Below are 25,136 nucleotides of genomic sequence, written 5' to 3' on the forward strand. Positions count from 1 at the left end.
CAGGAGCTGAGTGGAAGTTGTCAGGAAGAAGAGCCTGTGGCTAAGGAAAGGCCCATTTGGGCCCCACCCCAGCGTGCTCACTGATTCTTTAATTCTCTCACAACCTGCCACGAGTATTTGCATTGTTCATATTCATCCCTTCCCATTCTTGCAAACAGTCATCAAGGGCTTGCCTATACCAAGCCTTGAACTGCTTGGGGGCACATGGAGGCAAAGAATATCTGGGTCCTTGTTCAGGGAGTGTGTGGTTTGCGCTACTCTGCTCTCCAGTGTGGAATGAGGTGTAGGATGATACGGAGAGCCCGAGGAAGGAACATCTAAATTGGATTAAAGAGCAAGGAAAGCCTTCTCCGTTCTAAATTTAGAACAGCAGGAAAGCACTTCCCCCAGTGAAAGGGGCGCAGACAAGTACACGAACCTACAAGTTATACATATCTTCCTCCACATTTATATCAAATGTTTGCACCCATATACCATATATGGTGGAGTTACTTCATGTCAGAATTAACTGCATATATTTCAACCTCTACTGGGGGGAGGGGTGGGCGGAAGAAACAGTTCAAAAAGTGCGACTGTTTTATTGGCTTTTCCACTGCTGTGGACTATGAGATGGTAAGTATCTGTTGTGCCAGGTGTGATTCTTACATTTTATATGCTTTGCAGTTTTTTTTAAAAAAAGAAGCTGGATATTATTAGTGTTGAGTGGAAGCAAAAGAAATTTGTTTTAAAAAACTTGACTCAGAAACGGACTTTTTTAGTCTTCACAAAAGACAGTGTGTTGGTCCTCGCTATGTTACGTCTCTGAGGGATTTTCAAGGATAATTTGGCTGAACATGTTTGGTGTTTGTAGACTGAGGAGAGTGTAAAGTGTTGACTCCAAGTGTTTTATTAATGAGAGCGAAGTCTTGAATATTTAACTGGTTCAGGAGTTTGAGCCAAGAACAGAGATTTGGGGAATGACAAACTTGAAATGGTTGGTGTGGTTGTGCCTTGTCAATATTGAGTCCTTAGGAAGTGCAAAGTGAGAGAGAACTGTCTAGCTAACCTCTGAGTGTCTCTGGCATCTGGAAGGCCAATGGAAATGGGGAATCCCTCACAGGAACCTGAAAAGCTTCTGCCAGGGCCATCATTGAAGTTAGGAACAGATATGTCGCAGAGGTTCAGGCACAAGCCACACTCGAAGTCTGGTTGTGTGGGTGCTGCAGTGTAGCCAGGCAAGCTGAGAGTAAGATGTAACCCGTTGGGACACTTTTCATCCTTGACTTGGCCCCCAGGACTTTTAGGAGTTGGTATTTATTATTAAACAAGAGAGAAAGCACTTCTGTTGACTAAAAGGTCTAATGTTACCCAGAAGGGGAGAAGATGCTAGTGGATGAAAGAAGGATTTACTTTGTGCCTTCCTCCCTCTCGCTCCCCAGGAACCTGCTGGAAGCTGCCTTGGAGAGGGAGAGGACACAAGCGAGGGTCAGCAGAGGAGAGAAGTGGGGGGGACTCTGACTGGGCATCTGAGCTAAAGGCTGCAGGGCCTTTGTGAAGTTCAACCGCAGAGGGAAGGTTAGGTGAGGACTGGAAAGGAGCAGGCGACTAGCTGAGGAGAAGTGGTTGGCAACAGCTTTGGGATGTAGATGGTCCTATTTCTAGCTCAGGAATACTGGGATTCATTTTGAGGTTTTAGCCCTTCTCGTTTCAGCAAACAACCCATTACAGTAGCTCCTCACCCTCCCCGAACCCTCCCTATCAGCCTGGACATCATCTGTCCAGTGTCAGGCACGTAAGAGCTACTCAGCGCAATGACAGGAGCCTCTGCCAGGATACAGATGTGGATGTAAGGTGCAGAAAGTTGGTAGCACTATAGCACTGTCGCACTGTCTGCCTGTTGTTCATCAATTTGCTCAAGTGGGCACCAGTAACGTCTTCATTGTGAGACTTATTGTTACTGTTTTTGGCATATCAAGCATGTCACAGGGAGCTTGCCAGGCTCTGCCATGTGGGTGGGATACTCTCGGTAGCTTGCCAAGCTCTCCGAGAGTGACAGAGGAATCAACCCGGGTCAGTATGCACTCAATTCCTATAGTGGTGAAAGTAGTTACTTCTCAAGGAGGATATTCTTCAGGGCCTGGAGTGTTCAAGTCAGTTGCTCAGGCCCTGGCATAAAACTGCCTGGGTGAATTCTGCCTTTCTCACTTAACCTCACAGAGACTCCGTCTCCTCATTTGTGAAATGACACAATGCTTAGAAGCAGCCTTGTGAGGATTAGCAAGAACACGTTGGAAACATTTGACACAGTGTCAGACATAGTCCTTTCCATCTGTGGTAGTTGTTATGGGGATTATTTGCAGGCATCCAGGCTAGGCCTTTGGGACCATCTATCTCTTCATTTGGCTGGTAAATTTGGATCCAGCTGGGTGTCACGCTGAATAGGTGGTTTAAGGGAAGAACCTATTATTTTAGCAGTTGCCCAGGGCCATTCCCCAACAAGGTAGCAAGACTAGGTCACTTGGAATGACTCTTGTTCTTCTTGTCCACAGAAAATCCTTTGAGTTTGAGGATGCATCCAGTCTCCAGTCCTTGTACCCCTCTTCTCCCACTGAGAATGGTACTGAGAGCCAACCCAAGTTTGGATCCAAAAGCACTTTAGAAGAGAATGCCTATGAAGATATTGTGGGTAAGCAGTGGTAAAGGGTGGATGCTGCTTCGCCTCTGAAGGCTGCTACAGAACAGGAGCAGAAGAGGCACCCACAGATTTACATCTCGCTCACTGTGGGCACACATGGTCCAACATTTTTCCCCTCCAAAGTGATGCTTAAGATACCCTGAAAGCCAGCCTCAGTGATTGACTTGGATGGGGGGTGAGGAAGGGGATCATGCACAAGCCCAAGGATGAAGTGTTGCTTGGGTTCTGTGGTGCTAGGGTTTCCCCAGGCCACCCCAGCATTGCCCACTGGTACTTGGGGGTCTCCAGGGCTGTTACCCAGTGATCTCAGGGGACCGTGTGGTCTCAAGGATAGAGCTGGGGTCTGCTACGAACAAGGCATGTATCTTAACCTTTAAACTACTCTCTCTCCACCAACTTTTGGAACTCTTCAAGAAAGTGGGCATCAGAGAAAACACCCTATTAGCAAAGGCCGAGCACTTAAGAATCTGGATGAACTGAACAAACTGAAACCTAATGGGCTTCTAGGGCCACATAAAGGGTAAAACTTTTTCATCCCTTTCTTTTCTTTTCAGAAAGCTTTGGAATCCTATACTAGCTGTGTGTCCTCAAGCAAATCACTTAATTTTTCTGAGGGCTCTACTTTCCCTTACAAAATGATGTTGTGTTAATATTAATAGCAGCAATAGCAATCATAGTAAGAGCACTCAAGAAGATTATTATTAGGATTAGGTGGATAGGATGTTTATTAATATGTCTTGCACAGTGACTGACCGTGTGTGTGTGTGTGTGTGTGTCTGTGTGTGTGTCCTACCTTTCTTTCAAGAACTGTTAGAGCATCTCAGATTGGGTTCTTGCATGCAAGTGTAGCCTCCCCCAGTGCTGTAGGTGTTTATTGAAGATCCAAGATTCTTATATTATAAAAGAAGGACTTAACTAATTATGGCATGATCAAGTTCCCTTGGTGTCCCCCTCCTCCCAGCTCCTATGAGCCAGCAGGAGGGTGAGAGATGGGGAGGAAGACACAGAGTACACACAGTGACTCTTAGGAATCCTCAACTTCTTTTCAAGTTTCTGTTAGCAAACTTTCTCAACCTTTGCCTCACAAGCAGACGATACTATCTGGTTAGGAGCCCTAACTATATATCTTCTAAGGCAAAACCATCTACATCTTTTTATCTGTATCTATAAACTTCAAAACTATCTATATCTTTTATTCCATAAACATCTTGGAAAAGTTCGTCTGGCATTGTTGCCCAGAAGTCTTGCTCAGGACAGAAATGCCAAACACCATGGAAAATTGTCTTTTTGCAAGTGGCAAGTGGGAGGACTTGAATTTTAGGATCAACAAATGCCTGTGGTATAAACCAGGTTGGTTTTTTTTTATTGGTTTTCGTTTTAATTCTGCCTTTCTTTAGTGGGAGGTTCAGTTCTGCTCAGTTTGTACCTCAGGATAGGCACTGAGGAGAGGAGAAGCTTTGTGCCATATCCTTGCTCACTCCTGTCTTGGCTGCCTTGGTCTTTGCCTCTGTCTCTGTCTGAGGCCTCAAGACTGGGAAACAGTCTTTGTCAACACATGAGGGAGAGGTGGCCGTACTGGGAGGGCCCCAGTAAGACTGAGGGAGGGGCCTTAGAAAGAGTTGCTTTTCTACTCCCTGATTTGAGCTGAACGCTGGGTACCACACATTTCTCCTGCCTTGTTGGGCCCCTCGTTCTAGGGATTCACAGCAGCGGTGGGATCTGTGTAAGCCCACTTTCCCCAGGAAGGACATTTGGTTTACAGCCATGCAAACTCAGATCCTGATGGGAAGATCATGACAATTTCTTGAACAGCTAAATATGTGAGATGGAGGCTTTCCCCTCAACACTGAGAAAAAAGACACACCTTTGTGCCCTTGGTTTTTCTGGTCTTGAGGCAAGCTATGTGAGAAGAGAAGGCTTCTCTAGTCTCTTCTCTAAGATGGCTTGGACAGCCCTTCTGTGCTGCCTGTTGGGAGCTTGTCCTGGGACTCTTCTTGGGTCAGGTTAGAGAGAAGAGGAAGAGAGAAGGATGTGTGTCTGGGCCTCAGTCACCTCACTGGGAAGAGGAAATTATTTCTCTGTCACTGTGGGATGTTGTGTGAGGAAGCAAATTTCGGGAATAGTGAGGATGCTTCTTATTTATTTATTTATTTATTTAAAATGTGGGGTACTGCTATTTATTCAGCCATAGATTAAGCTGACTGAAACTGGCATGAGCTCCACACTACTTTTTAAAAAAAAAAAAAATTTATAGCACAGCGGGTAGGGCGTTTGCCTTGCACGCAGCCAACATGGCCGGCCCGAGTTCGATTCCTCCGCCCCTCTCGGAGAGCCCAGCAAGCTACCGAGAGTATCTCGCCCACACGGCAGAGCCTGGCAAGCTCCCCGTGATGTATTCGATATGCCAAACACAGTAGCAACAAGTCACAAGAAGGAGACGTTACTGGGCCTGCTCGAGCAAATCGATGAACAACGGGAGGACCGTGACCGTGACCGTGAATATCTGTGAGATAGACCACTAACTCATAAACAAAAACCTGTTCATGATTGGGTTTCAGTCATACAGTGATCCAATACCCAGTGTACATTTCCCACCACCAATGTCCCGTTTCCCTCCCACCATCCCCCACCCCACCTCTCACCCAGCCTGCCTCTACAGCAGTCAGGCACTTCTCTCTCTCTCTCTCTCTCTCTCTCTCTCTCTCTCGCTCTCTCGCTCTCTCTTTCTCTCTCTCCACTTTTGTGCATTATAGTTTGCAATGCTGGTACTTACAGATCACCATGTTTGTTCAGAGTATTCGAAGATAAGGCTGGAGTAGTTTTTTAACTGGGTGGTAGCTTTGGGTGTGGACATGACTGCTGAGACTTTCTGAAGTACAGGGAGGTGGGGGAGGTAGCCCATTCTGAACCCAAGAAACCTGGAGATTTCAGTCACCAAACCCACATGCCCAAATTTTCAGCAGATTATATCTCAGTGAGGTCTGTCTGAGACCATGGAGTCCGACCAGGGGCATGGTGGTAATTTTGGATCGTGGGACCAAACTGCTGCTGGGAGGTTCTGCGTGGGTGGGCACCAGGCTAACCATCCCCCTCCGATTTACCCCAGTTTGTTCAGCCTTGTGCGGGTCCGAGATTAACTGAGACTTTTGATCTCTTTAGAGATTTATTTATGGGTCTGAGAAGCAGGGCTGATAAATGAGTTTGTATAGCTGAGCCAGAAGAAGTTTGTGGGTGTGGCTCCCACATAACTAACTTTTGGCCTTTTAATTACTTAGGAAACTTGGTGCTGAGTTTTTGGGTCCAGCCAGAGGCATGGCGGCAGTTTTGGGGTATCAGGAAGCCTGAAGGCACCATCAGGCTGCTGATGCACTCGCCCTGCAGGTACAGGTTGTCCTGCTGGCAGCACCACAACCCCATACTTATTTATTATTTTTTTTATTGAATTACTGTGAGATACAGAGTTACAAAGTTGCTCATGATTGGGTTTCAGTCATACAATGTTTCAACACCCATCCCTTCACCAGTGTATATTTCCTGCCACCAATGGCAGGCACTTCTTTCTCTCTCTCTCTCTCACTCTGCACCGGTATGCTTCTTGGATGGATATGCCAACACTGGAGAAGGCTGGTCTGGGATGATTGGAATTGGTGCGTTCTCTCCCAGCTTATGGAGTTTTGGAGCCTGGTAGAGAGGGTAGGAGCGTGGCCACGCCCCCTGGGCTTTGCTTGAGCCTTCCCGGGGCAGGGGTGGGTTTCAGAGTCTGGTTGGGTAGTTCAGTGCCCGAGGCCTGTTTTCTTCCTTCATTCCCCCACAGGAACCTGGTGGGGAACCATGAGGGAAACAGACAAGGGAGACATTCTTTTTCTCTTACCCCTTTCTCCTTCCCTGGAGACAGGCCCAAGAATTTGACCCCCTAGAGACTGTGGGGAGACCCTTGTTGCTGAACTCTGAATGGCAGTTTCACTTTTTTTGCGTCAAATTGGCCGTTGAGTCTGACTTCCCAGGGGCTTTCTTTCTCTCCGTTCTTGGCCCAGTTTTTGCACTGCACGGTTAGGGGCGTGTCTGGCTCCCCTTGGGTTAGTTGGCTCTTGGGCTCCATTCGCTTACATGGACACAGAGGGAGCTTTGTTTGGGGGCTGGTGATGGAGCTGGGGGGGCACACACATCCCAGGTATCCCTCTTGGGCACCTCCAACTGGAATGGAGCCCTGGTCAGTAGGTGGTTGGGGTTCCAATAGCCCAGAGATTAGCATCTTCACGGTGAGTGGTGGACTTGAACAAGAGCGGGGGTGAGGGTGGTGGCGGTGTTGCTAGCCTCCATCCCGCCCACTCTAGGCATGATGCCTGGGAACTGGAAGGGGGAGGCTTCCACACGGGCAGGGGTTTATCCTGCTAATTTGCCATCCAGGGTGTTCAAGTAACTTGCCTTCCTGCTTCCTGGGGCTGTTAATTCTCATCTGTCCTGCTTGATAGGCGCCCTAGGAAGATGCTGCTCTTCGACAGAGTCTTATGATCGTTTGCATTCTAAGCCTGACACTTTAAAAATGCACCCACGGAAGCAGCTTGTTAGGGAGTTATGTGGAGTGGCCTCGGCGCCTGACCGGAGGAGCTGGGGCCGCATTCCTGCAGATTCCCACTCCCATCGGCCAGCTAGGCCGGGAGAGGGTTTCCAGGAACTTGAGCGAGATGCAGCCTGGGGATAGGGCCAGTGAGCGTCACTGCACAGCCTTCTGGGCCTCTGCTCCTGGGAAAGTTGGGGCCTTGGGGCACCTGCAGCAGAGACCGCAGTGAAGAGGTGGTGGGGACCTTGCGGGCCGTGGGGGGGGGGTGTGGGGAAGCTTGTCCCTCAGAGCCATCTGTGATCACTGCCTTGCGAGGGGATGGGGGTTCCGGGCCTTGTCCTGGCCCCTCTCCACTCTGAGGGAGGGGAGGAGCTGAGAAGCAGGAGAAACAGCTGGTTTGAGCCTGTGGAGGGCTGGGGAGGGGAAACTGCAGACCCAGGGCCCTCCCAGCCAGCTGGCCGGCCGCAGGGTGTGGTCCAGGAAGTTTAGGATTGTTTGGAGAAACTCTCAGCATGTACCCCCCTTCCTGAACTGGTTCTTCCAGTAGTGTGTGCACCTTGGGGGTTGGCACATGTGGCTAACCAACAGCCAGAGCTGCTGGGGGTTGTGGGGGAGGGGGCAGGGCTGGGTGGAGCTGGGCTCTTTCCCCAAGAGAATCAGTGTGATAACTTTGGGCCCTGGCAAGCCCCTTTTTAAAAAGTACAGATTGAAAACTCTGGGGGCCCAAGGAGTCCTGTTCCTTGGGCAGTGGGCAGGGCATTTGCCTTGCACACGGCTGGCCCGATTCCTTCCTCAATACCCCGTATGGCCCTCCGAGCCCACCAGGAGTGACCCCCGAGTGCAGAGCCAAGAGTAAGTCCCAAATATGGCCCAGAAATAGACAAGGAAAAATTTTCTGGGCAATGCCTTTGCCCAACTGTATCTCATCAGCAAAGCTGGGAAGGATTGAGACCTCTGGCTTCCCCGGCTGGGCCTGAGAAGATGAGGCCGGGCAGAGCCGGGTCTGGGGTAAGAGCATCCGCCTCTCCACTCCCCCTGCAGGAAGCTGTGTGGGTTGGTCTGCAGGTAGAAACTTGTGGTGCGCCTGCCTTCTTGTCTCCCACCTGGCCCCGCTTGTCTTGGCCCTGGGCTCTCCAGCCTGGTAGTAGCCATCAGCCCCAGAGGGACTGCTGAACCCATCCTCCAGCCCCTCTCCCTTCCCCGCTCTGAGCTGCTGGTTTGCACCCAACAGGTTCAGTTTAGTAGGTCTGAGACTCGCTTGATCTCCACACATCCCTGGACGCCCTTACTCCTTGGAGAGGTGACTGGGGTGTCCCTGGAATATAGCTCAAGGAGGCCTCTGAAATAAATTAAGGAAGCTGGGAGTGGCAGGTGAACTCAGGCCATGGAAGGGAGCTGGCTAAGATAGGGGAGGTGGGGCTTGGGCCAGAGCCAGGAGTTATTTCCTGGAGAGTGATTAGTGGCCTGGTTGTATCAGAGAGCCTGTAAAACATTGTAGAAGAAAGAGTCTCAAGTAAGGGCTGAGAGGGAGGAACAGGCAATTGAGGCTCTTTTGAGATTTACTTCCCTGGGGAAGTACTTGTCTTAGGAACCTGGTATTGCCAACTATGTTCACGCAGGTTGTCCAAGAGGTGCACCGGCCTTGGACACCTGTGACTTCCCTGGACCCCAGTTTCCCTATATCTTGGTGCTTTGGATTTTGTATGAATGCTCTAAGGTCTAATTCCGAGGAAGGAAAGAAGTAATTTAGGAAAGATGGAGGAAAAGAGGTTCACCTTGGGACTCATGTCAGGCCGTACTTACAAGCTATTAAAAAAGTTTAGATGAAACCCGACCATAATCAGCTTTGTAACTCTGTATCTCTTGGTGACTCAAAAATAAATAATTAAATGAAATTTGCTTTGAAAGTTAGAAACATCTAGGGGTTGGGGATGTAGCTCAGCAGTAGCGCACTTACCTTACATGTATGAGGCTCTGAGTTCAATCTGTGGTACTCCATACATGTACATTTAGAAACATGTATCTCAAATATAGTTCTTAATGAGAGGGGGAACATTTCATCCATCTATCCGTTCGTTCATTTATCCATCCTTTTGCTCAGGGGACATTTGATAGTTTGTAGAGATATTTTGTAGCATTTTTATAGCATGACTATGTTACAGGGAAAAAAAGGTCTGCTCCACTTAGGGACTCGGTGGTGTTGCGAATCACTTCATCCATTCCCAATGCTTTCTCCCTGCGTCTTGACTCATACGTATGTAGAGCTTGGTCGTGCTCCCAGGGCACGTATTAAGAAACAAAGGTGTGTTTGTCTGCTATCATTTAGTGGACTGACCAGCTTTCTGCTACACACCTGACTTGGGCACAGAACTCTCCATCACTACAATTAATTGTTCATCCCTAAACATCAAGGATTTGGACAAACTTTGATCCGAGTGAATTGAGACCAGGTGATCCTGGAGCTTGGGGGTGGGCAGGAAGGACTCGGGCTAGTCATCTGGCCCCTGTGAGTTTGGATTTGCTGAGCTTGGCTTAAATGTCTGTCCTGTCCCACTCTGCACAGTGAGACTCTGCCCCTGTTGCCCCAGATCAGGAAGAGCGTGTCCTCGCGTTTTCCAGTCCTTTAGCCCTCTCCAAAACCGTCAGGGGGCACGTTGGCAAGGGACCAGGAAGCAGAGGGTCTGACTCCTGCCTGAGTGCCCGCGGTGGGGTGGGCTGCAGGAAAGATGGAGGGTATGCCTGAAGAACTCTTTGGCTTTCAGGCAGGGAGGCTGGGCCAGCTCTGCTTAGTCAGGGCTCTGGAATGGAGACAAGTCATTTTTATAGCATGACTGTGTTACAGGAAAAGGTCTGCTCCACTGCTGGGGACTCGGTGGTGTGGCGACTCACTCCATCCAGTCCCAAATGCTTTCTCCCTGCGCCCTTGACTCATACATTCGTAGAGCTTGGTCGTGCTCCCGAGGGGGTGGGGGAGGGGGGTGGGGGGGCAGTCTAATTAGCTGTGACTGAAATCTCGCCTTCACACCTCTCCCCTCTGCCTGCTCTGCTCACACCTCTCCAAAGGCACTTCCTAAGTTCATTGTGGTTTGCCATGTTAGTGGTAAGTAGATGTCACCAATGGGGGAAATCTTGGCTTTGGAAGTGAAGAAACTCACAATCACACAGGGACTGGCTTGTCTCCTGAGCACTCCGCTAGGAAGTGAGCTTTCCCAGCAGCCTCTGTTTCTGATCCCGTAGCTCTTTCTTCTGGATGCCCCTGAGAAGTGGCACCTGCACTCCTCTGGGGTGTGAGGGTCACCTGTGCGGCAGGCATGGAGGTCAGTGGGTCATCTGAGGTCAGTCCTGCTGCTCAAACAGAGGGAAGCCCAGGGTTCTCTGCTCTCCCTCTTCATTGGTACCTAAATCCCAAATCCCAAAATATTGGGAAAGACAGGGGAGAGAGGTGCAGAGGGCTGGGATCACTCACTGCTAAGTCTGCTGCAGGGCTGAACCCTTTCTGACCTGGCTCATGATCTACGGTAACTGTGTCGGGGAGGGGGCAGTTGGGGTGGAGGGCCTCCCTTAGGAGCAGAGGTGCAGGAACTGTGTTTGGAGGTTTCTCTACTCAGCGCCTACTGCCCAGCACTGGTTTAGAAATGAGACTCGAGAAGCCCAAGCCCCTCCCACTCCATCCCTTTGGCCCGGACTCCAGCCTGTCACACCTCTTCTGAATTGCAGCAGGAAAGTTTATTCCAGAGGGGCAGTGCCGGCCATTCCCGCTCTGCTGAGGTCAGCCGTAGGGGAAAGAAAGAGTCTCTCCCTGGAGTGCAAGAAGATCTTTGAACAAATGATTAGTGAGCATCTCCTCCTCGCCAGTCAGGATTCTGATGCTGGGGTGGCCCCCGTGGGCCCGAGCACGCCTCTGCTTTCTGAAAACTGTGGAACTGTAGGGTGAGAGCGAGGCCCCGGGAAAGCCTCTCTCCCTAGGGTCTTCAGAAATTCTTGGGGCCCATCCTCAGTAGGGGGACCTCCTCTTCTCTGGGAACAACAGGAGAAGGCCAGCTGTGTGGCCTCTGAGAGCCTCCCACCTTGAACTGTGTCTCCGGGGCTTTTGGCCCAGCGGGCCCGGAGCCAGGGAAAGCTGCCTGCCGCTGGCTCTCTCCTCAGCCGGGCACAGGCAGGGCTGGCCGAGCCAGGCTTGTGCAATCCTGAATTTATAAAGCAGAGGCCAGACGAGGCTGAGCTGAGCTGGGGGTGGGGTGGGGGTGGGGGGCGCAGCTTCTGGACTCTGAGCCAGGATCTGTGTGTAGCCTTCTCGGCTGCAGACAGGCAGCTGTGTGACTCATGAGCTGCAGGGGCCAGGCAGAAGCCATTCTCTCTGGTTCACAAGAATCCTGCCTGTTTATTTGTGTGTGTGTGTGTGTGTGTCTGTGCGCAAGTGCTTGTGTTTCCTTCTTCCCCTTCTCCCCCCCTTCTCTAACTTGTCCCCCTCTGCAGGAGATCTGCCCAAGGAGAATCCTTATGAGGATGTGGACTTAAAGAGCCGACGCGCGGGCCGAAAATCCCAGCAGCTGTCTGAGAACTCCTTGGACTCCTTGCACAGGATGTGGAGTCCTCAGGACCGGAAGTACAACAGCCCGCCCACACAGGTAACGGCAGCCCTGGCAACTGCCCCTTGGGGTGCATGAGGACCGCATGCAGGGCCTGACCCAGCAGGGCCGCCCACTTCAGACCGTGGCAAGGCGGTGGTCTCAGAAGAGAGCACTGTGTGTGTGTGTGGGGGGGGGACTTCTGCCTCAGGCAGGCCCAGCAGGACTCAAGACCTGCTCTTTGGGGCATCTTGTCCTGCTTTTCCTTGCCCATCCTCTGAGCTGCTCAACTCAGCCAAGACCCAACCCTGTATTCTCCTGCCTGACACGACTCTTCTGTGGGAAACGGGAAGTGCATGGCCTGCGTAGGAATCCTGCATTCTGAGGCCCAGAGGCGGCCCGTGGAGGGAGGCCTGTAGCCCAGGCGGCAGATCTGAAGAGCTGGCCAGGTGTCTGCGCCACTCCTGCTGCAGGGGACAAGTGAAGCTCCAAGGAATGGGCTGATAGGAGGCAAAAACAAAACAGAAATAATGAGGCGAGTTGCTGGAGCAATAGCACAGTGGGTAGGGCATTTGCCTTGCACACAGCCAACCCGGGTTCGATCCTAGCATCCATATGGTCCCCCGAGCACCGCCAGGAGTAATTCCTGAGTGCAAAGGCAGGATCCCTGTGCATCGCCAGGTGTGACCCAAAAGGCAAAAAAATAATAATAATTAAAATATAGTGAGGCGAAAGGTGTAAAGTCAAAGACTACTCATCCTGCCTCCTGTAGGGGGACTGGAGGCCGGAGATGGAGCTGCTCCCCACTCCCACCCGGGCTGCTCTAAATGCCCATGTCCGTTGGAGGGGTCTGGGACTTTTGTAACGTTGGCTATGAGGACGTGATTGTTTGTGTGATGGATTTGTCTTTCGAATGTGCTGTGTTCAAACAGGCTTCCCTTGAGTGTGTACAGTCTGATGGGTGGGGAGAGGAAACAGGGTGGGGGTGGGAGAAGGGCTTGCTCAGTGTCGAAGAGGCTATGCAGCATTTGCAGCAGGCACACCCCTTTCTACGACAAGACCCCCTTTGAGGAAGGGCCTTTGTCGAAGGACCACACCCTACCTGGGAGGAGGCAGAAAGTAGAACAGGCTGGGGTTAGGGAGCCAAGGGACAGTGAGACCAGTCTTGCTCCGCCTCGGTGCTCAGATCCCAAGTCCTCATGTTCTCCTGAGAGCGGCGAGCGGAGCCAGGTGCCAGGAACACCCAGACAGGCTGTTTTGTGGACTGTGGCCTCTGGGAGCTGAGTGGGGTGACAGCTCCCTCAGCCCAGGCAGACTGGAGGGGTCGGAGCCATAGTACAGCAGGTAGCTGCCAACCTGCGTTCCATCCCCAGTGCCCCATATGGTCCCCCGAGCTCCATCAGGAATGTGATCCCTGAGTTCAGCAGAGTCAGGAGTACGCCCTGAGCACCACCGGGTATGGGCTCAAAAACACAAATTGAGAGTTGAGACCCTGCCCAGAGCATCGCAGGTGCTCCCACAGCCCCTGCTTCGCCTGCTCCTTGTCTCCGAGAGGGCAGCCGCTGTCTTGACCTCAGCTCTACAGTTTCCTGGCAGACGTCATTACGCTTCCTCTGGAGGAACAGTTGCCAACCCTAGCCTGCTTGCTGCTCAGCTGCTGAGGCCTTCAAGGAGGAAGCGTCAGTGAGGGAAACCTTCCAGGTGCAGGGGGAACCGGTTGCCAGGGATGCCAGCCTGTAATCTCCGTGCTCAAGTCCCGGCAGGGCATCTGTGGTGACTCCTCTCCTTGTCCTCTCCCATTCCAGCTCTCCCTGAAACCCGGCAGCCAGTCCCTGCGCAGCGGAAACTGGTCAGAAAGGAAGAGCCACCGCCTGCCACGATTACCCAAGAGGCACAGCCACGATGACATGCTGCTGCTGGCCCAGCTGAGCCTCCCGTCCTCCCCCTCGAGCCTGCACGAGGACAGCCTCAGCACCACGAGCGAGCTCCTGTCCAGCCGCCGGGCCCGCCGCATTCCCAAGGTAGCTGCCCTGCTGGGGCTGGGGGGAGGCAGGCGGCCACAGGGGGGGCTTTTCTCCTGCCCACCTCCTGCTGAGTCCCCATCCTCAACTTGAAAATGAATTTGGAGTTCCCGTCCTGCACTGGCCCTTTTCTTTCTCACCTGGTCAGTTCCCTTTTCCAATCAGCAGAGTTGGTATATGTGGGTAATAGTACCTGGGTATTAGGGCAGTGATGGATGAGCCTCTGCCTGGGGCTGGGTTGGTGGAAACCTGTTTCTTGAGAACCTCCCCATCAATGAGTGTGGCCTTGGACTGCACATAGAAACATTTCTAAGGCTGCTGGGACCCACCACTCAAACCTGGGTCTGCCCCACGGTTGCGCTTGAACATTGAGAGTTTTGCACACGTAGGCAGCCAAGCCCAAATCTCTAGTGCAGAGCAGCAGGATTTAGCCAAATGGTATTTTTAGCCTGCAAACAATGCTCGGGTATATTGGGAATTTAGATCCTTCCTGTCAGGGCCCCAGGCTGTAGCCCAGAGGGGAAAGGCTAGAATCCTTGTTCCTGTTATTGCATCTGAGAAGCTTTGTCTCGGTGGATTCAGTGACTCTGGGGACCCAGGAGCTCCTATCCTGTCTCCTTTGATCAAGTTCCTTCCTCTGGGGAGCTAAGTTTAATGTCTTAGGGGCAGACGACCACTCCGAGAGGAGACCAGGTGGATGGACAGCTTCTAGCCTGACCAGTGAGTCTGCGCTTGGGGTCAGAATGCAGGGCTCGGAGTAGGGAGGGCAGAAAGCTTAACGCCCTGAGGCACTGAAGGCCGATGAACAGCTAGTTTAGAAGTAGGGGCAGCTGGTGTCTGGCTCACCTCACCTTCCCCGCTTTTCTCCCCAGCTTGTCCAAAGAATTAACTCCATCTACAATGCCAAGAGGGGCAAGAAGAGGTTGAAAAAGCTGTCCATGTCCAGCATCGAGACAGCGTCCCTGAGAGGTAGACCCTGACGGCTCGGCATCTTCAGGCATCTGGGGCCCTGGGCTGTTAGGAAAGGGGTGGGGGGTGGGCACGGGCTGGCTTCAGTTTGGGGCGCCGGTGAAAGATCCTCTCATAGAGCAGAGAAGCTGAGACCCTGCTGACCAAAACCACCTGAGGTGGCCAGACCAGGGCTTGGAAGCCTGGAGCAGGGAGGTGGGAGTCTGTTTCTGCAACATGGAAGGCACGCTTACTGGGTCTGCTGTCTGTGTGCTGTTTCGTGTGTCCAGCCTTGCGGGGCTCGGTCGCCAGCTCAGACTGGGAAGTGATGCACAGGTGATGAGTCCCTGCAGTCCCAGCTCTGAGGGAAGGACTCTGACCGGGCCAGGAGCCCCAGGGGAGCAGAATCCTCCCTCTGAGAGGAGGGGTAGAGATGTGAGAGACGGGTGTGCCAAGGGTGGGCGGCACAGCAAGCATCCCCTCTCGCCGTTCCTTTTCCAGATGAGAACAGTGAGAGTGAGAGCGACTCTGACGACAGGTTCAAAGGTGAGGCTCAGCTCCCCAAGAGCTCCGATCCCTTTCTCAGCCCTGGCTCGAGGGGCTCGGTCTTCCGTGCTCTGCACGTGTCCCTGGTGCTCCTGGTTTGGAGAGGCTGGAGCAGGCCAGGCCGGACCCGGAAGCAGCCTCTCGAGCAACCTCTTCCCACAGCCACGCACGCCTCGCCCGCCCTCGTGTCTGAACTCATGTCTTTGCTAATGTGTAAGGTGCTGGCCAGCCCATACTTTGCCGGGACGAAGTCCCTGAGCATGGGGGCGAGGCTTGTGTGGCCCAGGGTTTGAATCTGGAGGCTCAGATCGGTTTAGAAGATCATAAACTGCAAGAAATGTACCACAGTTTAAGGAAATTGGTCCTTGGGGACTCTGAGGCCACTCATCTCCCCACCTTCTTGCTGCATCCAGAAAAGGTTCACGTTCTGGGAGCTTTGAACAAATATGTCTTCTGTCTCCACTGGGAAGCACTGCCCTATCATCCTTTATGATTCAAGTTGGGGGGGGCAGGGGGAGTGAGGCCCCTCCTTCCCCTCTCTGCCACTCCCCCAGGCAAGGGGATTAGGGCCTGGGGACAAATCAAAGGGTTCAAGTCCAAGGACTCCAATGGGGCCCAGCATGAAGCTTCTCGATGTCCACTCAGTCATGGCTGTGGGGTGTCCTGGCACCTGTGGTCCTCTAGGCCCTACCTCAGCCCCTGGAGGCCCCAGGAGGCCCTGGCTGGCAGCTTCCGGTCTCAGGGCACGTCTGAGTCCTTGGCATACTGAGGCCCCTTCTCCTGCCCTTTCTTCTCAAACCACGCTGTGCCGACCACTTGTGGCCCCGCAGGTGGGGCCACAGACCGGAGCTCTGAGTCAGGTGGCGGGGTCCCACACGACATCTGTGAGAGCCCAGCCACGTGCCCCTGACCCTGTGCCCTGGTGCCCACAGCCCACACGCAGCGCCTGGTGCACATCCAGTCGATGCTGAAGCGCGCGCCCAGCTACCGGACCCTGGAACTGGAGCTGCTTGAGTGGCAGGAGCGGGAGCTCTTCGAGTACTTCGTGGTGGTGTCCCTCAAGAAGAAGCCGTCCCGCAACACCTACCTCCCCGAGGTCTCCTACCAGTTCCCTAAGGTGAGGCTGCCCCGCGCCGTCCTCTCCCGCCTTCCTCTTCAGAGAAGGCCCCTCGGGGAAGCTGTACGTCCTGTTCTTGCCAGAGCCACTCAGCCCTGACCTGGGCCCCTGAGAGCGGGGGTCACCCCCAGTCCGGCCAGTGTCTGGTGCCGAGGGTGCGAGCAACTCTTGGATGCTTACACTGAAGCCCGGACTCCCCAGGGGTGATGGGCGTGCCAAGGAAGCACCCCAGCTACTTCCCCCATGACTCCCGCCTCTATCTAATTCACACCCCGTGTAATTCTTCTACTTAGAGTGAACAGTTTGGTGGCTTTTAGCTTGTTCGCAGAATTGTAGCAGCATCGCCATAATGGATTTCATAACATCGTCCTTACCCCAAAAGGATCCCAGTCACTCCCCGCTAGCAGTTGCTGGCGCCCTCCCCTCACCTGCCTTCTTTCTCTCTCCCTCTCTCGCTCTCTCCCTCTCTCCCTCTTTCTCCCTCTTCCTTTTTCTCCCTCTCTCCCTCTCTTTCCCTCTCTCTCTCTCCCTCTCTCTACCTCTCCCTCTCTCTTCCCCTCTCCCTCCCTCTCCCCCTCTCTCCATCTCTCCCTCTCTCTCCTTCTCCCCCTCTCTCCCTCTCTCTCCCTCTCTCTCCTTCTCCTCCTCTCTCCATCTTTCCCTCTCCCTCTCTCCCTCTCTCTCTACCTCTCTTCCTCTCTGTCCCTCTCTCCCTCTCTTTCTCTTTCTCTCTCTCTCTCTCTCTCTCACACACACACACGCACGCACGCAGGCACATACACGCACGCACACACATTTTCCCACATACACACAGTCGTCTTCCCTGGTGGGCACACACCCCTTTGGCATGTACCTCTCTGCCCCTGCCCTTGCTACCCCTGTACTGTTATTTCTTCATCTCTCCACAGTGCCCATTTTCCTTCCTGGCTCTCTGCTCCAAGGACAGCAACCTCCTTGTCTGCACAGTCTCTCTGTCACTTCTTCCTGCTTGGTTCCTCGGTGGCACCTCTTGCTCTTCTCACTGGACTGGGCAGGGCCCGAGCACTTGTTCCTTTGTCTTCCCAGGATAGCCCAGCCCATGACGCCAAGGCCCATAGAGTAGTGCTTCTGTGGCGTGCACTGCCTGAGTTCTGGTGACTCACGGGCACATGATTTCACTGAGAGAGTTAGGGAAGGGGGCAGGGGTTGCTGGGAAGTGCCAGGGTTGGTTTGCCATTGAGACCCTCTGGGGAGGGATGCTTTAGCCATCTTGCCTGCCCTCGGTCCCCTGACTTCTCTAGTTTATCTCTGTCCCTGTGTCTGTTCCCCATAGCTGGACCGACCCACCAAGCAGATGCGGGAGGCCGAGGAGAGGCTCAAGGCCATCCCCCAGTTTTGCTTCCCTGATGCCAAGGACTGGCTCCCGGTGTCCGAGTATACCAGGTAAGGCCTGGACTGCGGCGGAAAAGGGGGCACATCCTCCTTTTTGCCCGTAGCAGTGGGCCCCAACCTCCTCCCCTAGAGCAGCCTGGCACCCCGCCCCCCACCCCCCACCCCGGGGACGGCAGGCCCTCTTCTCAGGGCTGTGTCCCGGGTCCTCTGACACTTCCCTGATGCCAGACCTCTCCCTGTTCTAGTGAAACGTTTTCTTTCATGCTGACCGGGGAAGATGGCAGCAGACGCTTTGGCTACTGCAGGCGCCTACTGGTGAGTACAGCCAGGACATCCGTCCTCGGCACACCAGGCTGTTTTCGTCTGCTGCATGTCCTGCAATGAGATTTGTGGAATCCTGTGTTCTGCTCAAGTACTAACGAGGCCCGATTGTGCTTAGCTTCAGATGAGATCGGGCATGTTCAGGGTGTTATGGCTGTAGACTCCTATGTTCCTGAAGGTCACCAACTTCCTCTTGTTCTGATCTCCTTCTCTCCCTCCTCCCCCACCCATCCCCTCCTTTTTCTCTCCCCATCTCCCTGTTTGGGCCTCAGGATCAATATTATTGGCAATGAGGAGAGAGAGTGGACTACCTTCTCTGGGGCTATCACACATCTTTTAGCTTTCTTACACTTTTTCATTTTCCTAAGACTTTGGGGGCTCTGATTACTGATCCCAGACTGTAGGAGCCCGTCATCCTGCTTTATGTGGGTGCACATCCGACTGGGGTGGAGGACAGCCTTTAAGACCCTCATATCTGACCCCTTCTCCCTCCCCCAAGAAACAGGGGGAAATCCTGTCCAGTCTGATCAGGATCTTGGCAGAATTCTGGGAGAGAGCCTTGGAGTCTGGTGAAGGGGGATATTTTCAAAGTGAGCCGTGCTGGAGAGAGGCCTCCCCCTCTGCCTACCCCCTGGGGCAGGGACAGGGGTGGAGGGGAAGGCAAAGGGATCCCCATATGCAGGGCCCAGAGCCTGGACCCTTCTTGCACAACCCCTGCAGCTCATCGGGGGTACTGTTGGCTAGAGTCGTTGACCATGTGTTTGGGTTCTCAGGCTTTCGTGGGAGAAGGCTCCTTAGGTGTCAGTCTGGGGGCGGAGAAGGAGGGCTCTAAGGTAAGAGTACTGTATAGTAGAGACACCAAGTGAAGGATGCTGGGCCAAAAATTGATTCACTCTGACTCGCCATGACCCTGAGATCAGGAACCGTGCTAAAGGCAGGTGAAGATGGTTTAGGTGAATCCGAACCTTGAGGCGCTCGCCAGAGTCTAGAAGAAGATGCGTCTTGTTCCCGGCTAGATGCACAGTGTGTCATTTTCTTTGACACCTCACCGTCGCCTGGGAACTGCTAGTATGTCTCATCTGTAGCTCACATAGATGGGAAACAAGACCAAGAGACGCGGAGATGGAATGGCCTGCCCTGGCCACACAGACAGTGAAGGACAGGATTGACTCCAGTCTTTGAACGCCAAGCCTGGTTCTCTTGGATTGCTTCACGGGGCCGTGTGGGAAGAAGGGATCCGTGGGTGTAGAATGTCCAGTGAGGGGGGGCTGAAGGATGGGCAGCAGCCCAGCGGTAGGGTGGGGAGCCAGCCAGTATGTCCCAGGGTCACCTGGACCCGATGGGGCTGCACAAAGGCCACCTCTGCTGGAGTCACCGAGGAACGGAGGGACGGAAGGAGCGAGGCGTGCTGCTCCCCGCAGCGGGCCTGCTGCCCCCAGGGGAGATTGTGTTTGTCCTGGCTGCTCCGAGAGGGCCTGGGCTGGGGCCCTGCCAAGGGGGCTGGCACTCGCTCGGCATTCCTGCAGATTGGACACAATGATTCTAACCCAAATCCCACATACTTGATTTAATCACTTGGGGCTTTAGGGGAGGCGGGGGAGAGGGACAGAGTGAGTTTCAGGCCTAATATGGACAAAAGCACATTCTGCCTTCTCTTTAGATCTGTGACGTGTGGCCAGCAGGTTTGGAGACTGAAATAGTCCCATCTGCATTTGCTTAGCGGCCTGTGTGCGGGGCCAGCACCTGCTGCCCGACTTCCTCCCCCAGCAGCCCGGCCTAGGAGTCCAGAGGCGGCCTAGGAGCCCAGAGGCGCTGCACAGCCCTGTTTGCCCCACGCAACAGAAGCCCATGCCTCCACCCACCTGTCTTGGGGGAGCTCTGCCTGGGGAGCTCTCCACGCAAGGGGTGCCTCACCCCCGGCACCCCTTGCTCTCTCTGTTCTCCTTTTCTCCAGCATGCCTCGTTCTCCCCAGGAGTTCCTTTCCCTTCTGCCCTGGCAGAGGGCAGCATGTGTTCATGCTAAGACAGATCATTAGAGTCTACAGCAGACCTCCATGGCTTCTGGAGAACATGACCTTGGGCCATGGCTGCCTAGTTCGAAACTCAGTTTGCTCATCTGTAAAATGGGAATAAACGGAACCTCTTGCAACATGCCAAGCCCAGGACTCAGAGCTGGGCGCTGTTTGATGAAACCTTGCTCTCCTCACCTGTTTCCAGTCTGCCTCCCAAGAGCAGAGACGTATACAGGAAGGGAGAGAAAAGCCGGGGGGTAGGGGGGAGGCTCTTTGCTGAATGCTCCTGTTGGAGACAGAAGGATCCAGGCCACTCTCCTGGCCTTTGTGTCCCTCGGGGCCCCGCCTTGGGAATGTCAGTCCACACACCTGCTCTCTAGCCTCCTGCCAAACTGCGTTGCCCTTTGCCAGCCCCCCTCCGTGACCCCTTGGGAGGTAGAGTAGAGTCTGGTAGGAGCCTGGCGTTGAGAGCTGGGTGCCCTCAGAGGCTGCAGCCTGCCCTTGAAGAGGTGCATCTCCTCCTTGGAAAAGGTGGGGGCCTGTGGGTGGGCGGCTTGCGGAGCAGAGGTTCAGCAGAGCCTTGGAGTCATCTTCTACTCCAAGAGCAGCCCTTAGTCATTGGTTCCTTGTGTGAAGGAGCCAGATGCTGTAATCACACTTTCTATGTCTCTGTCTCTTCCCTTTCTCTCCTCCAGCCAAGCGGGAAGGGGCCTCGGCTGCCGGAGGTCTACTGTGTCATCAGCCGCCTGGGCTGCTTCGGCTTGTTTTCCAAGGTGAGAGAACTCAGGCTTCCTTCCCTCCCCGCCCCCCCTCCCCCAGTGGAGAACTCACTCCCGTAGGAGTACCCGTCGCCAGCTTAAATGAGAAAACCACCTGTGTGTGTGTGTGTGTGTGTGTGTGTGTGTGTGTGTGTGTGTGAGAGAGAGAGAGAGACAGACAGACAGACAGACAGACAGACAGACAGACAGACAGAGTTCTCTGACTGGCTCCCTCCAGAATCCCAGGCCAGGCCAGCTGTCACCTCCCCGGCTCCCGTGCCAGCTGTGTCTGCTGACATTGCAGCCATCCAGGCCACGGGAAGAGCCCCAGAATCTCCGGGGCAGAGGCTGACCAACCTGGCTCCCAAGCGCTATTTCCTTTGCACAGCCGCTTGGCTGCTGGGGTTGGGGTGGGGTGGAGCTCATTTGAGAGCAGAGCAGGCGCGCTGAGTTGCCAAGGCAGGCGGCAGAGTTTCTCGAGGACCCTGCCAAGAGAGTCCTCCTTCCTCCCAGTGCTGGGTCCGGGCTGGCCAGGGGTCAGGCTGCCCTCTTCTTTGCCCAGGAGGCAGGAAAGGGCAGTCCCCTGATGCGGCGTCCTCTCTGGGCCTCTGATGGTGGGTACAGGTTCTCGATGAGGTGGAGCGCCGGCGGGGGATCTCGGCCGCGTTGGTGTATCCGTTCATGAGGAGTCTCATGGAGTCGCCCTTCCCTGCCCCAGGGAAGACCATCAAAGTGAAGACCTTCCTGCCGGGTGCTGGCAATGAGGTAGGGATTTCTACTTCCTCTTCTCTTGCTGGTGGGGCAGCTGACTGGCCAAGGTTGCTTGACCCCTGGGAGGTGCGGCTCATTCACCATGTCTGTGTACTTAATTGATCAGGACCGAGAAGGTGAATGACAGAACTGCCGATGTTGCCCAACTCAGAGCAGCTCCTCAGGGCTGTCCTTGACCTTGACCTTGGACTTGGTTGCATTCCAGCCGGCTGCCTTTGGTTTGCTGGTTAAACAGTCACCGCGTACTCTCTCCCAGTCGGGGGCCGATCATGCTTGAAGCAGTCTAGTTTGAGCGAAACCCAGAGGGTGTCCCCACTGTCCATCTAGCAGGAGGAATTGGCACTGAAGAACAAACTTTGCCACGTAGATAACTCAGATGCCTGGTGGCACGCAGCATCCCATGCTTGCGTAACGGGATGATGCTTTAGGTAAGGGGCAGAGGGAGGACTCTGCTGAAGAAGGATGTTTACCAGGGACCTATAGTGAATCAAGCCGACTGCATGATCAGGAGGTGGCAGCAGAACAACAAGGACATGAGTCCCGTCTCCAAGGGAGTCTATTCTAGCTGGTGGGAACACTATCTGCAAAGTCAAATGCTTTGAACTGCAAAAAGGTGGGAAGGGTGAAGAGCAGGGTGAGCAGGCAGGAAAGGAGCCGATCATGGTCTACTCTACTCTTAGAACAAGTTCTGCTGGGGCCGGAGAGATAGTACAGCGGGTAGGGTGTTTGCCTTGCATGTGACCTACCTGGGTTCGATCCCTGGCATACCATATGGTTCCCCGAGTACCACCAGGAGTAACTCTTGAGTGCAGAGCCAGGAATAATCCCTGACCATCGCTGGGTGTGACTCAAACCCCCCCCCCAAAAAAAAGGAAAAGAATAAGTGATGTTCTAATTGTTTGTTTCTTTTACTTTGGGGCCTCATCCAGCAGTACCAGAGTGGGGGAGAACAGGGGGCTACTCTGGTAGGGCTGGGAGGATCATGTAGTGCTAGGGGTTTGAACCCTGGCTTCTTACACGCCAAGCATGCAGTCCAACCATTTCAGTTCTCTCCTGAGCCTGAGTCGAGGATTTTTTTTTTTTTTTTTTTTTTTTTTTTTTTTTTTTTTGCTTTTTGGGTCAGACCTGGCGATGCACAGGGGCTACTCCTGGCTCTGCACTCAGGAGTTACTCCTGGCGGTGCTCGAGGGACCATATGGGATGCTGGGAATCGAACCCGGGTCGGCTGCATGCAAGGCAAATGCCCTACCCACTGTGCTATCTCTCCAGCCCCTGAGTCGAGGATTTTTATCTAAAGCCAGAGTTATGATAAAATCTTAGATATGAGGGGCTGGAGCAGTAATGCAGTGGGCAGGGCACTTGCCTTGCACATAGCTGACCAGGGTTTCATCCCACATGGTCCTCCTAGCCCCTCCAGGAATAATCCCTGAACTCAGAGCCAGAAGTAAGTCCTGAGCAGTGGTGGGTATGATATGAAACCCCCTAAACAAAAAAAAAATCTGAGACACGTTTTTTTTTTTTTTAAAGCTCTCCCTGGTTGCTATGTGAGAATAAAGGCTAAGAGATTGATGTGCAAACAGGGAGAATAGCTGACATACACTTGTAGTGCAGGGAAGAGATGATAATGGTTAGGATTCATGAGTGGTTGAGGTTATAAGGGAAGTAGCTGTATTTGTTTTGTATGTTAGCATTTAGCATGCCAGAGTCTCGTTCGTTATCGGAATTAACCAGACAGATCACTCCACCAACTAAGAACAGCCATCACCACCCAAGATATGTGCGCACCACGATAGCACAGCTGGTAGGGCGTTTTGCCTTGCACATGGCTGACCCGGGTTCAATTCCTCTGTCCCTCTTGGAGAGCCCGGCAAGCTTCCAAGAGTATCCCGCCCACACAGCAGAGCCTGGCAAGCTACCCATGGCGTATTCGAAATGCCAAAAAGCAGTAACAACAAGTCTCACAATGGAGACATTACTGGTGCCCTCTCGAGCAAATCGATGAACAACGGGAGGATAGTGCTACATACAGTGCTACAGTGCTATATGTTAGCGTTGGGACCAGTAGCAGTTTGTTTGAATGGGAATAGGGACTAAGTGTGTGAGGGGGGCTATAAGGTGAACTCCTGGCTTCCTGGATATACGCTGAGAGGGGAGCACCTGAGGGTGGGCAGGTAACAGGCAGAGTTTGGTTTGTACCTATGGCATCTGAGATGACCTGCAGAACACCTTGGAGTAGATGTTTGGTAGCAAAGAGTGTCAGTAGGGTAGAGAAGAGAACCCAGGGCTCTGGTCCTCAGTCCTGTGGGGCCCCGACCTTTAGAGGCACCTCATAGAAGGGCAGAGCAGAGCAGAGGAGCTTCTCTGGGAGGAAGGAGTCATGGAGTCCGTCTACCTCGACAAAGGTGAATTTCAGAAGGGTTGGGGTTGGGGGCAGTGGCAGGAAAAAATTCTAGGTAGGGGGTGGGTGGGGCTGCGTTTGGATGCAAGTGGGGATAGCCCAGCAGAGGAGGGAGTGGGTCATCAGCTGTCAAAGGGGTTCGGCTTTTGCAGACAGAGAAGAAAGCAAATGGGAGTGGGCTCCCGGGACCAAAGGTTGCTTTTCTCTTTGCCTTGTTTGGGGTGGCTCGAGGTATCCTGAGTGGCCTTGGGCACAGGAGAGCTGGCCAGGCCCTGAGCTCAGCTGTGGGGCTGGATGTCCTCAGGCTGAGGCCCCTGCACAGCCTCTGGTGTGTTTGTGGTTCACTGTTCCCGCGGTCATGCTCATGGCCATGTCATATGTGTCGGACATCACACTGTTGCTGCCGTCCAGTGCTGGCCTAGCGTGTATGTGGATCTTGGGTTTTTTTGTTTTGTTTTGTTTTGTTTTCTTTTTGGGTCATACCTGCCAATGCTCAGGGGTTACTCCTGGCTCATGCACTCAGGAATTACTCCCGGCAGTGCTTGGGGGACCATATGGGATGCTGGGAATTGAACCCAGATTGGCCGCGTGTAAGGCAAACGCCCTACCCGCTGTGCTATTGCTCCAGCCCAGTACTTAGATCTGTAGTGTGACTTACGTCCATATTGCTGCTTTGCTAAGAGTCCAAAGGGAGGAGTGCTGAGCTTGGAGTTATAATTTCAGTTGTCTAACATTTATTTAATTTTGAAGTAAGATTTTTTATTTAGAGAAAATTACTTAAAGAAATGTGAGGAGAGAGAGACAGACAGGCTAACAGACAGACAGACAGACACAGAAAACAAGAGCACAGGTTTTTTACAGAAGGAAAAAGAGCTGAGTGTGCACATCTCTGGTAGGGATGGGGGCAAATCTCTAGGGTGGAACTTGCATCAGAACTTCAGTTGTGGGGGCTGGAGCAATAGCACAGCGGGTAGGGCGTTTGCCTTGCACGCGGCCAACCCGGGTTCGATTTCCAGCATCCCATATGGTCCCCTGAGCACCGCCAGGAGTATTTCCTGAGCGCAGAGCCA

The 25,136-nt window shown here is 53.4% G+C and overlaps 1 protein-coding gene across 3 annotated transcripts in view; it reads left to right on the forward strand.

Moving 5' to 3' along the window:
- The window catches only part of DENND2B (DENN domain containing 2B), a 198,761-nt gene that overhangs the window by 163,484 nt on the left and 10,141 nt on the right, over positions 1–25,136 (forward strand). For all 3 annotated transcript variants that reach the window (XM_056116022.1, XM_056116023.1, XM_056116021.1), the window contains 10 exons: positions 2,529–2,665; positions 11,712–11,863; positions 13,609–13,824; positions 14,697–14,793; positions 15,274–15,318; positions 16,251–16,435; positions 17,748–17,857; positions 18,052–18,121; positions 20,835–20,912; positions 21,522–21,662. In XM_056116022.1, coding sequence (XP_055971997.1) covers positions 2,529–2,665; positions 11,712–11,863; positions 13,609–13,824; positions 14,697–14,793; positions 15,274–15,318; positions 16,251–16,435; positions 17,748–17,857; positions 18,052–18,121; positions 20,835–20,912; positions 21,522–21,662 — 1,231 coding nt within the window. The remainder of the gene's footprint in view (positions 1–2,528; positions 2,666–11,711; positions 11,864–13,608; positions 13,825–14,696; positions 14,794–15,273; positions 15,319–16,250; positions 16,436–17,747; positions 17,858–18,051; positions 18,122–20,834; positions 20,913–21,521; positions 21,663–25,136) is intronic.

This window comes from Sorex fumeus, unplaced genomic scaffold, assembly GCF_029834395.1.
Source record: "Sorex fumeus unplaced genomic scaffold, SorFum_2.1 ptg000030l, whole genome shotgun sequence".
Lineage (NCBI taxonomy): Eukaryota > Metazoa > Chordata > Mammalia > Eulipotyphla > Soricidae > Sorex > Sorex fumeus.